Genomic DNA, 13,538 nt, shown 5'->3' with positions numbered 1-13,538 from the left:
TATTCTCATTCCATCGGCCATTACTGGGTAGGTTCAAAGTAATTCGCAATTGTATTTTAGTGTCATCCACACTGAGGATTAAGCCATTAATCTGCAGAAGAGAGTAACTTACAATTGAATTTATTAAGTACTTTATCCACTACACCACAGGTCCTTGTGGAATAACACTTAAGATAGGACAATAATCTGAATAATCAAAATAATGCAATTTATTAATCCTCATCTAAAAAAAAAAAAAAAAAAAAAAAAAAAAAACTAATGTTTAGTTTTATATATTTAAGCTGTAGTATCTGTCTCTTCACAAATTTCTCTTAGAGTTTTGAAAGTAGAACCCTATCCCTTCTAACTATATTATCATGGAGTCTGTTTGTGCTTGAAATCCATTAAAAGAAAATACAATGCTTGACTCCATATATTTATAATTTAAGAATAATGAAAAATAAGAATATAAATGTAATTGGATTGAGGGTTGTAGCAGGAGTTCATAGGGATCCTCATGCATCCAATCAATCAAAGTACATCTTTTGAATGTTCTAAAATATAAGATAAAAGAAAAAGAGGGGATATGGTTTTATGGGCTGCATACAATCCCAGGCAACATTGGGTCTCTGTTTTTTATTACCTCAACAAGGTGTTGATACTTATACGTAAGGGGCTACTATTTAGGATCACATCTACAAGGGACTATGTAATAAGATGAACAAGATATCTGTTCACATTACATTTAAACTTTTACACCTAGTGACCTCTACAGTGAAGAAGTTGGATTTCGCTGCTAAATGGGGTTGTCGGATGTATATATGTCAAGTGGGTAGAAGTGCAATGAATTTCTTAGAAGACATTCCATTAAAGTACTTGTAAAACAGTGAGATGCAACAATTCGACAATGGGAGAGAGGTTTGAGCTTAGGTGATAGAACCAGCTTAAGAATTATTTCCATCTTACTGGTGTACGCAATCAAATATAAAGTTTGGTTTAACGTCTGTTTTACATGCTGGGAAATGTTTAGATGAATTATCACGTTAAATCTAAAAAAAATTTAACATGTATTCATCTACATTTGATCATTTTAAAAAAAATTTTTTTTTATTTTTTGAATAAACAAATATTAGATATTTGTAACATCATCCCCCAAGTTGGATTTTTGGGTCTTATAATCCACGTTTATTTATTATCTGATTTTCCATGGTTGGGTCCGTACCGAATGGTATATATATTATTTTAATTGGAATTCATTATTGAGATGAGTATTATTTATTAATTTATTTATTGCGGACTATTATCCTCATCTTTTTATTAGTTGTTGTTTCACAACGTTCTGGCCTTCATCAGGTGGTAACCGCGATAGGATAGGAACTCTGAATATCTTAACTGCACTCAGCAATTACTGCCATCCATAGTTGCTGTTGTCGCACAAAAATAAATAATATAGATTAGAAAATGTCTCCTCATTTATCAATAATTAAAATCCAAAATATCTTTTCACAAAAAAGCACCCCATTCATTCATTTAATGTGCGATGACTTTGGCGTTACTTTAAAAGAAAATATTCTGAAAACCAATTACAAAAAATATAAGTCTTACTGAAATGATTTAAAAATTTATGGTGTGGTAGTATTTTACTATTTTCTCTCAGGTAGGAAACAGCTCTGTTTATAACTTTATGGAATGCTATGGAATCACTTCCTTTCTGGTTGTTAGAAGAAAGCATTTAATCATTAATATATATATATATATATATATATATATATATATATATATATATATATATATATATATAATTATTTACTATAATTATTAAATACCTACAGACACTAGTGTTTCATCCTTTCGGGAATCCTCAATGCAGGATGTTACGATTAACACCGGTCGATAGATTCGAATCCGTCAACAGAAGCCATCTCGGACTTCATTAGCAAAGACCTAATCCAATTGGCTACCGTTAACCGCGAGAAATACTGTTGAAATTTAAACATTTCCTTTTTAAATGTTTTTTAACATCTGTTAGAGTGATCTAATCATATGATGATCTTCGCATAAGAGCTAAATTGACTGACTTTATTTCAACTAAAAATGCTCAATGATAAGAAACGAGTTTCTTAAAAGGGCTGACATAATTATTTACTATAATTATTAAATGCCTACAGACAAAATTTGTTTTAGTTAATATATATATATATATATATATATATATTAACTAAAACAAATTTTTTAAAAATTGTTTGAGAATTTTTTAGATGAAGATTGATGATTTGGATTATTCAAACTTTTATCTTGAATGTTGTTTTCGCGTTTCAGATGATGTAACCTCCAACCCTCTTCAAATGTATCATGTCAAACTCAGGAGTCTTGCATGGAATTATGAAGAATCTTCAAAATTCCATACGGATGCATGAGTTTGAGAAGATATGCCTGAAAAAGGTCAAAGGTTACATTGTGAACATAACATCTTAGATTTTGAATAATTTTTTTTTTTTTTTTTTTTTTAATTATACTTTCAATTTACCCATGTATAGTAATGACTATTTAAAAAATAAAGACATTGTTTCTCTCGGTTTCTGACAACACCGTATGTTGCAAATCTGTACAAACCTCAGTCGCACCAAATTTATCTTAAAACAAAAATGCAGACCCAAATTTTACTTTTGGAGATATTTAGTTTAATCCCTCTGGAAAATTTCTACAGCTGTTTCTTAAACATTTTTGTTTTTATTATCATTATTCATGTATGTTTCTGTGAGAACAGGAGAAACTATTTTTGTAAATATCTTTGGAAAAGGTATGAGCCCCCCCCCTCTCCCATCCAATGCAATTGGTAGCTTCAGAGCCACACCATTCTACTGTACGGCTGTGAAACCTGGCCAGTGAGAGCATGTGACATCACTACTGTTTACACTACATCCTTCATGTTCGTGGGTAACAGTTCATCCAAATACTGTTTGTTTTCATACCAACATATCCTCTCTACAACAAGCTCTCCTCATGAGATGTTTTCATTGGTTTGGTCAGACTCTTTGCTGCTCACAAAGCTATCGATCCAGCTCCTCCTCAGGGTTGGAAAAGACAATGCAGAGGTCAGCTAAAAAAGATAGTGAAACAGAGTCCAAAGCTGAGTCCTCACCCTAATAGTTCCCTGCTAGAACCAAGATTGACTAATGCTCATATCTGCTTCTACGATGGACTGTCGCGCCTGGTCAGCATTTGTTCTGGATCCAGTTAAATTCTCTATATGGAGGCAACCCAACTGCTCCAGGACGAATGCCGAAACAAGTCCAAGTAAGGAAACTTTTGATTAAACACTTTCTCGATAATACTTACAAACTTCTGATTGCTTCAAAGTCAATTACTCAGACAGAGCACGCTCGTTGGCAATTAAAAAACAATTCTATAGAAAAAAATGCGCGATTTCACAAAATGTTGATGAATAAATTGAAATATTCAACAGATACATTTGTTTATCATTTCTTGAAAATAAGGTATATGTGAAACAGATTACAGCTATTAATTTTTTTCGGCATTGGAGAGCAATGAAAGATTTGTATAGAAGTTTTTTTTTTGTTTTTGTTTTTTTTAAACCTTTAGGAGTGATTCTCTTTGGATTGATCAGTATCTGTGTGTGATATGATTATTCGTATTATCTGGATTCTTTGAACCACTCTTCTCATCTTGAATGTTATTTTCACATTTTAGCCAATCTAACCTTCTGACAAAAGATTCAGGAGTTTGACAAGGTATACTTGAAAAAGGTCAGTTTACATCGACTGAAATGTGAAAATAACCTTCAAGATGAGAGTAGTAGTCAAAAGAATTCTAATATAATCTTCATATGCTTTTTATGATGTCAACCATCTTTGGAAAGTTTTGATTACACATTGATTGTTGTTGGTGTGAATATCAGACCAATTACAAACTAGCATGGATTTTAAATGTACCTATTTACAATGCCTCCCCACAGGACAGTGTTAATCTACAATAATATAAAAAAAATTATTAATTTTCAGCTTAATATTAGGAAATTCATTCAAATACTTGATTATTAATGAAGGATTAATCAGCAAACGTTTGTTTTGTTTAATAGCAAGAACTTTTCAAGTTTCTTTATTTCATGGGGATAAATAAAAAAAAAATTTTTTTAAATCTATCCTAATTTTTTTTTTTTAATTTTCACCCCAAACAAGGCATAGTGCCACTTTGATATAGGGGCTACTATCAGAGACGAGTTGCAGCGATACTATGTAGGGAGTTGAGCAGCAAGATGTCTGTTTACATTACACTTGAACTTCTGCATGTCAGAATAGTTGGGGGAGCAGGAACCTGGAAAGGAATTTCATAGTCTAGCAGTTCTGGGGAAGAAACTGTTAGAGTAGAAGGCTTTCTGAAATCTGGGGATCTCTACTGTGTAGAGGTGGGACTTGGCTGCTTGTCGGGTTGTCAGAGGTATTTATGTTGAGGTGGGGTACAAGGGTTTGAAGTTCGTCTGAACAGCCACCATTAAAATAACTTGTAAAACAGGCAGAGGGATGCAACATTTCATCACTGGGACAGAGGTTGAAACTTAGATAACAGTTGAGGACCTATCAGGTTGGCTACTCTTTTTTGACTCCTGTCCAGGAGTAAGAGACTAGTAGCAGATGCACCAGCCCATATGTGACAACAATGCTTCATACATGAGCAAATGGTGGCTTTGTAGATGTATAGGATACTTTCAGATGCAAATAACTTTCTAGCACAATAGAGCCCACCTGCCTAGCAGCAGCCTTGGCAGTGTCCTCAATGTATCTGTTCCAACTCATGTTCCCTGTGAACATTAAGCCGAGGAGTTTGAACAAAGTACTTTCAGGTAATGTATCTTTAGCCATAGCTATTAGTGGTTGAGAAGGTTTCTTGTAATTATTAAAACAGCTTCGTTTTAGCAGCATTGAATGCTACCATTCACTTTTGTCCCTAATACAGTAGAAATATTTTTAACATTGAAAGGGAGGATCTAATGTCTAAAACTCAAATAGGAAAGAAAGAAAAAAAAACTTGTGCACAGATATGCCGTCATGATCATAAATTTGCAGTTTTATGTTTAATACTAACAAGCCACCTGGCATTACCTTGTCATAAAATGTGCTTAAATATGACATTGTAACTTATGAAACTTTCGTATTTATTATTATAGCGTCAATTCTCTATTGATTATATTGTATCAATATATAATAGTGATTTCAAAAGTAAAAAAAATTAAAAAAATATAATGACTGGGATGTCATCAGCTAAAATTGAAACCGAAACACAGCTTATTCATTACTCTTTGAGTCAGGTCCATGCACATATTAAAAGTTAAAAAAAAAATGTTTAGCCTATAAATGTATATTTGTATATGCATAAAAGAGCACTTTAAATCTATTTACACCTGCCAAGTTCCAATTTTTTTAATTTTGACCCCATATCAGCTATTTTAGTGGCTAAAGACCAAATAGAATTTGTCCCAAAGGTCCACATCCCCATGTATCAAGTTTCAAGTCTGTAGACCAAAAATTGACAATTTTGTGGAGACCATTCCTCACACACAGTCACTTATATATACTAGCAGGCTGCCTGGCATTGCCCAGTCATAAGATACGCTTAAATATTATATTTTAATTCATACAGATTATATATTATTATAGACAATTCTCTATCAATTATGATGAATCTAATGTATAGTAGTGAGATCTAAACACTATATATATATATATATATATATATATATATATATATATATATACTAGCAAAAGTACCCGTCGTTGACTGGGTTCAAAAACAGCCTACAGAAAATGGACTCTGATTTATGAAAGTACTAGCGAGGGGTACTCGGCGTTGCTTGGGTGTTTGTAGGGGTGTGTGGTGTTAAATAAAAAAAGAAGCGGAGGGGGGGGGGGTGATCGAAGCCGAACCCCTGAGGCAAAGTTTGAAAATAAAATCGGCCAGCCAGAAGTGAAAGATGTTTGAAAGTCGTCGAGCGTTACGACGACAACGATGACGATGTAAGCATTGTTATAAGCGAAGTAAGAAAAGAAAACGTTTTAATTAAGCGGTGGGGGTGGGGGGGTAAAAACACAAAAAAAAATAACGTAAGGCAAACGAACGATTAAAACAGAAAAACGAACGAACGTGAAAAATGGCTTAAATAATATAGGGTTCAATATTTAAATTTAAAAAATCAAAAAAAAAAAACAAAAAAAAAAATCTCTCACCACGATTCGAACCCAAAACGTTTAGATAATGAACCAAGGCCTTAACTACCTGCGCTAAAGCGGCGTATATTAAGTTTGTTCGGTTTATCAACTATTTAAAGTAAATCAGGTCATGACGTCATCTGACGCATGCGTTGTTGACCCTCCCCCCTATCGATTTCGGATATCTCTCTCTCTCTCTCTCTCTCTCTCTCTCTGTTTGCGTCTCTCTCTCTCTGTCTCTCTCTCTCTCTCTGTTTGCGTTTCTCTCACTCTCACTCTCTCTCTCTCTCTGTTTGCGTCTCTCTCTCTCTCTGTTTGCGTCTCTCTCTCTCTCTGTTTGCGTCTCTCTCTCTCTCTGTTTGCGTCTCTCTCTCTCTCTCTCTCTCTCTCTCTGTTTGCGTCTCTCTCTCTCTCTCTCACTTCGTCTTCCTTACTCTAAAGACTGGAAAATGGCGTCTGGCTGTTTTTATATTTAAAAACTTTGTTCGTTAATATTTTTTGTAAGCATTTTTTTTTTTTTTTTTTTTTTTTTTTTTTTTACTTCACATGTTTGGCTTATTATTTTTCGTTTAACTATCGTATCTACCTATTTTGAATGTGGTAATAACTTTGGTAACGTTGCCATAGCGTAGAAGTTCATAGTTTAGCTTTAATTAATTTTTTTTTACCGATAACATTTTTAAATTGTAAATTCAGACCGCCATTAGAGGTTGCTGACGTCAAGATCATGTGACATGACTCAGCGGGTTTTAAATACAAGTTGACCCAAAATAAACGGCCGCGTGTATACTTTATGTAGAAGAGTTGGCGGCCGTATTTTTTGGGGCAGTTATAAATCGATTTAAAAATATGTAATGTTTAACATTAAAATGTCACTTTTTTGCTTCCCCCCACCCCTGCAGAAAATCGATCAGTTGACGCACTTCTGATGGTCACTTTGGGCCCATTTTTCGATATGTTGTCCGGAAGGTGGGGCTTTCATATGAGACCAAGTTTGTGAATTTTTGTTGTATGTGTCGAAAGGTTTTAGCAGACACACAAACATACATACATACATACATACACACATTTTCGCTTTTATATATATAGATGATAGGTTATGAAAAGGAAGGGTTGTAAAGAGATAGCTTCGAATTTGGGGGTATCAAAACCAAAGCAAAATATTATGAAAGTAAAAAATAAAATAGATAAACTCCATAATTTATTATACCATATCTGTTCACACTGAAACACTTATAATATTCTGTGGATCTATATTAAAAAACCTTGTTAAACTTTGTGACATATTTCCATTCTATGGAGGTCAGGCGCAAACGAACACCCCATAATTTTATTGTACCATATTTCTTCAAACTGAAACATAATTATCAAAGTATACTTATGCAGATAGATATGAAAAGTCTTTATTAAAGTTTGTGCCTATTTCTATTCTATGGAGGCCAGGCGCAAACTCAAACCCCACAATTTTATTACCCCATCCCTATTTAAGTTAAAACATACTTATCAAAGTATTATGTACATCTATATCAAAAACACTTGTAAACGCTTTTTTTTTTTTTTTTTAAATTTTTAAATTTTTTATTTCCATACTTGGTGGACCAGGCGCAAACGCAGACCCCACAATTTTAATGAACCACCGTTCTGCCAGATCAAACATACCCATTTCTGTGTCTCGATACATCTTCTCTCATTATATGTGATCAGTTTTCTATAATAGTCAACCATATAGGAGGCTATTCGTGACCAGACACACACACACAGACGTTCAGCTTTATATTATAAAAGATATATATGATTTTGGTACCATCAGCTAGAATCAAAATCAAAACATACAACTCTGCATCCACATTCCTTAGGCTCTGAGACATGCCACCACACATGGGTATAAATTCACTTGGCATCCCTTTTTTAAAGATGCACTTGCTCGATCATGGGAGACAAGATTCAAGCAAGGGTGCAAGGTCCAAAAAGTTTTATAAGTATCTATATATAGAGAGAGATTGTGTGTAGAAGAGATAAATGTTAAGTTCGTGTATTTATACATATTTATGTAGAAATAATATATTCAACAGATTATGAATTTTTGGCAATACAGAAAGTAACATATGTGGTAAGCTTTACGGTGCACCTATCTGAGCTCTCACCCACCCTCTAAAAACTATTAAGTTAAATACAACAAAAAAATGTAGACAAAAGATTTGATCTGTATCAAATTAAGTAATACAATTTTTTTTTTTTAAACAATCTCTGTTACATGCTGATGTATATGCTTGATAAAACCCTAAACTATTGAACTTATAAATTGAAGAATATTTATTCTAGATAACAGTCGGTAACGTAGGCACATTATTATTTATTTTTCTTTTTTATTTTTTTGTAAAATTTAATAGGGGAGGGTACTAAAACTGTTACCATACTTTACAAAGAAAAGAAAACTCTTAAATTTAAAACTATTGCTATATTTATTTCTTATATTTGTCCCGGGATGGATATTTTTCTTTGTGTGTAAGCACACAATTGCAGGAACACCTGATGTTGCTTGGGATTGAATTGTAGGATCACTATTATGTACTGTTTCATGCTCATAACACCATATATATATTTTTTTTTATTTCATTATTTTTTTTTTATTTTTACTCCTCTATCCTTTTCTATTTCCTCTCACATCGTCAGAAACAGCTAGAATATTTGAGAACATTATGAATTAATGTCTTACACATATAATTTAAATTTAATTAAAATCTGATATAGGTATAGTAATTTAGAGATTTGGGACCAATTTTATTGTCTTCCCCAAAGAATTTTATACATTTAGGCAAGTAGATAGGTACTGAATAACTTTGTTTTACTATCAGATTCTGCCATGGTGTGGAAAAAAAATCTGTTCTTTTGCACCATAACACCATCTTTTTCCCTCAAGATATGTCTAATTCTTCAAGTGCTTAACTTTTTATTAACTCAACAGTTTTTAATTTTTTTTTAATTTTCAGGTTATAAATATAATCAAGTAAAATGTTATATTTTCTACTTATGGACGTCAAATGTGAATGCTGAGCTCTGTTATAATGTTGTAGTCGCTTAAAAATTTGTCTCCGTTAGTTTGGTGGTCCTATTTCCAAAATCCTAAGAAGTTTATGTAGATGAGAAATTAATATTTAAAAATATTTAAAATATATTTTTAAGATGAAAATAAAAGAAAATTATTAAAATAGAAGTAAAAATAAATGCTTCAAAATTTAGAAATCAAGGCTTAAAATTAAACACTTTTTCTAGCCATATTTAAAGTATGGACTTTATGAATCGACATTCATATTAAAAAAAAATTTCTCACAAAAATATATAGAATTATAATTTTCATTACACTTTCTTATATTAAGGTTTATCATGCATCCTTGTTTTAAGCCATATGTCATTCCTTAAGTTTTGATTGGTCAGAATGTCATGCATTCTGGAAAATAAAAATCATAGTTTTAATTTCTATGGTAGCGTTCTGCAGCATGCTCATTTTTAAGTGTTTGGAGGGAGCAGTTATTTCATATTTTTTATCAGTCAGTCATTAATGTAGTGTACATAATATGCTTTTTCAAAAGGAATCTTATCCAACATTTTCAACTCGATTTTACTTTGTAGCCTGTTGCTGATAACTGAATGGTTAGAGTTGACTGTTGAAAAAAAAAAAGGTTTTGATCCCAGCTTGAAATATTTGCCTTTCTAGCCATACTAAAGAGCTGTGATTCAGCCAAATTGTATCAAATTAGCTTTTATATTTATTTATGGTGGCTCAAAAAATGTACTTGTGTACTCTCACTTCGAATGACAATAAAACCTTATGAACATAGAATGAAATGGAATAGCTTTGAATACAGAAGACAAATGTAATTGAAGAATCATGTTTGCAAATGTCCAAATTGATGACCATTATTATTCACACAATGCTGATAACAGTACCAGTACATTTTTTTGAGACTGTGTATAAATATATATATATACACACACACACACAAAAGAAATAATGGTCTTCCACTTAGCATAAAGCAATACTCGTCCATAAAGTGAATAGAATTCTTTTAATTTACTAGTAACAAAGAATGTAAACAAGGAGAAGAGTCATAAAGCATTGCCGTGCTGTTATTAGCAGCTAATTTGGGAGGACATAGTAAAACGATGCTTTATATCACTGATTAGTTAAAAGTTATCTGGCGTTCCGGTTTTGATTCTCTGTATGCATGTAGTTGCATGTAACTACGCTGATATGTCTTCATATGATGAAACAACTGTACCTATAGATGACTATATTTTATATACTAACTGTACCTATAGATGACTATATTTTATATACGAACTGTACCTATAGATGACTATATTTTATATACGAACTGTACTTATAAAATTTAAAATAAAAAAAAAATGATAAAGTTTGATTATAGTGCCAATAACCTCTTAAGCAAAATGAAAATGTGCTACTTAGAAAGTTTATGCGAGCTTAAATGCTGTTTAGGTTCAACATTTCAAATCTCTAAAGAAAGATTTATATGAGGATCATTCTAAAATGAAAATCTTTTTTTAACTGACAGTTAAGAGCTTCGAAGACTGGAGTGTTACCATTAAAACAACCTTTTTCTGCTCCAGAATTCATTTCTCTACATAGTCACCACCATTCTTAATGTACTTTTGCCAGAAATTCAGTGATGCATCTCTGCTGCTAACATTCATGACAGGGATTGTTTTCTTAGTTTCATACCATCAATATCTACAACAGAGATGAAAATTTCAACTCATGAATGCATAAGTTCAGTCATCATAGCAATGCAATTTGCAATCTCCTTTGATCCATTCGGTCTTGATAAAAAAAAAAAATATATGAGGCAGTAATTTTGAATGTCCCTCATATATTAAAGATATATTTTATCTTTCTCAACAAAATTATATTCATTTTGGCATCTGTGCCTCTTCACAATCTGTCTACTTTTAATGAAAAAAAAAATTAAAATATATTAAAATTAAAAAAAAATGTTAATTTGTTGATCTTAATTTTGTTTTCATCTGAATCTTTTCCTTTCTCTTCACAGCATTACAAACGTTACAAAAATTACAAGAAGCCATTTCCAGGCAGCTGTCTATGAGCACGCAACAAAATGGTGAGTTTATTTTGTTAACTGCAATTCACCCACAACTGATTACACAAATTCACACATGGCTATCAGAATATTCTCAAATTTAACAAACTAGGATTTCTATCTAAGACTTGTGCAGAGAATGACTTGTTTCTACATGATGTGGCATTGGCATATTCTGACAGCGTACGTAAACCAGTTTTGCCAAATGTTGATGAAATTTTTTAATGCTAGAAAAAAAAAACATGATAGAAAACAGGAATACATTAATAAAAAATTTTTTTTAAAGCAACTATCAATTATATTTATTCATAAAACTATATTAATGTGTAGCAACAAGTGAAAACTTTGGTTTCTGGAAAAGATGTTACTGTTTTAAGGAGTTTTGGGGTACAAAAAAAAAATTTTTGTTTAAATATTTTTTATGACTTGTTTCTAACTGTTGCGATGTCATGGAATCACATGTATACACTCTTTCTTATTTTTCTAATTTCAAGGCTTCACTTGGAAAGAAAACTCCTATTATGCAAATAGATTCACTGCCTACATTGGCCATTCATGCACCTCCAAGTTAATCCGTCACAATATTTTTTTTTTTTTTTCTTTTTGATTAATGCATTTCCTTGAACATATTTGGCATCTCATACTATTTCTGATTAATTTTCATTCCTGGAAACTTTTTCTGGCTTTAAATGAAGCTGTTCGTTAATACTAGAATTATTTTTACTTGTCAGATGTTGTACCGTCAGAATTCTAAAACTAGAGATGGTTTGCAAACAGTCATTTTTCAAAAGCAAACACCAGCAGTGGTTAATCAAATTAAATATTTTTTTTCATTCTGGTAAAAGTAATTGAGGATGTGGATTGAACTGAGGAAGTGTCAAGTGGATATTTAAATTCACAAGTGCTCCCCAGTCGTATGTATATCCTAGTCAGGGGAGATGACGTTAGGTTTTTTTTTTAACTTTGATGCTCTAATGAGAACCAGTGTGTTTGCGAGTTACTTCTTTGTGTTATCAAATGCAGAACCTGTTCATATATACTCAAATTTTAGAGTCCACATTAATAAATAACAAGGGAGGAGGTATATGTATTATTCATCAGACTCATCTTGAGTGTGATTTTCACAATGTTTCGGTCGATGTAACCTCCAGCCTTCTTCAGGTGTCTTGTCGAACTTGGGAATTTGGACGGAATGTCAAGACTTTTTGTTTCGTCAGCCATGACTGGATAGAGGTCCTAAGTAATTCACAAATGTATATTTCGGTCGCCCACACTGAGGATTGAACCTGCAACTGTCAGGAGAATATCACTTTTACAATTGATTTTTCCCAGTACTCTTGCGGACAATTCTAGTACGAATTTTAGGAGCCTTAAACCTACTTTTATTTCTAGTTGTAAATATCACTATTTATTATTACTTATTACTATATATTAATGTATATCTACCTCTATACTTCTTACTTGTATATACCTGAAGAAGGTCGGAAGTTATATCAACCAAAACGTTGTGAAAATCCCACTCAAGATGAGAACAGTAGTCTGATGAATAATAATAATACATATAACCAATCCTCATCTCAAAAATTCAGAAACGTCAAGGGAGGAGGTAGTTTTGAGAGAAAGAATTCAATCATTAAGTTTTTACAAACTGAATACTACAAATGCTTTCATTGAACCCTGTATTTTAGAAAAGCTGAATTAAATGTGAAGTAAAAGCAATGAAAATAAGTTATGTTTAATAATAAAAACTGAGCTATGAGGAAAGGGAAGTAACTCCATTTTACTTTTTTGGCGTTTCTTTGTTAAATCGAAATATTGAATTTCATGTAAAACCAATCATATCTACTTAATTATCATGTTGCAGTAATGAACATATCCAAAAATTACAAAAAAAATAAGAAAGAAAATTAATTATTAATGAAAACACTTTTCTGAAGAGAATTAGCAGAAATTGAGTTATGTCAAATTGGCCTATAATTTCAGAAAATTAATACCTCCTTTGTCATGAATCAATTTTTTTTTTTTTTTTTTTAAATAGCAAAACTCAATGTTTGTTAATTGTCTTAAAAAACAAATTTCATTAATATTTAATTTTCTACATTATCATTTTTTGTCATTTTTGGATATGTTCATTACTCTGCTGGGACATGAAAATTAAAGTAGATACGATTTAAAAAAAAATTTTTTTTTAATTGATTTATAATGATTATAAAAGTAT

At 31.8% G+C, this 13,538-nt stretch overlaps 1 protein-coding gene across 4 annotated transcripts in view; it reads left to right on the top strand.

The window, feature by feature from the left end:
* LOC145247443 (WW domain-containing adapter protein with coiled-coil-like) overlaps positions 1-13,538 on the top strand; it is a 220,044-nt gene that overhangs the window by 193,674 nt on the left and 12,832 nt on the right. For all 4 annotated transcript variants that reach the window (XM_080109211.1, XM_080109214.1, XM_080109213.1 and 1 more), the window contains one exon: positions 11,273-11,341. In XM_080109211.1, coding sequence (XP_079965337.1) covers positions 11,273-11,341 — 69 coding nt within the window. The remainder of the gene's footprint in view (positions 1-11,272; positions 11,342-13,538) is intronic.

The sequence above is a fragment of the Euprymna scolopes genome, chromosome 25 (assembly GCF_053919585.1).
Source record: "Euprymna scolopes isolate OS-2025 chromosome 25, ASM5391958v1, whole genome shotgun sequence".
NCBI lineage: Eukaryota > Metazoa > Mollusca > Cephalopoda > Sepiida > Sepiolidae > Euprymna > Euprymna scolopes.
The sequence above is the reverse complement of the archived record's forward strand: the minus strand, read 5'-3'. Positions and strand labels throughout refer to the sequence as shown.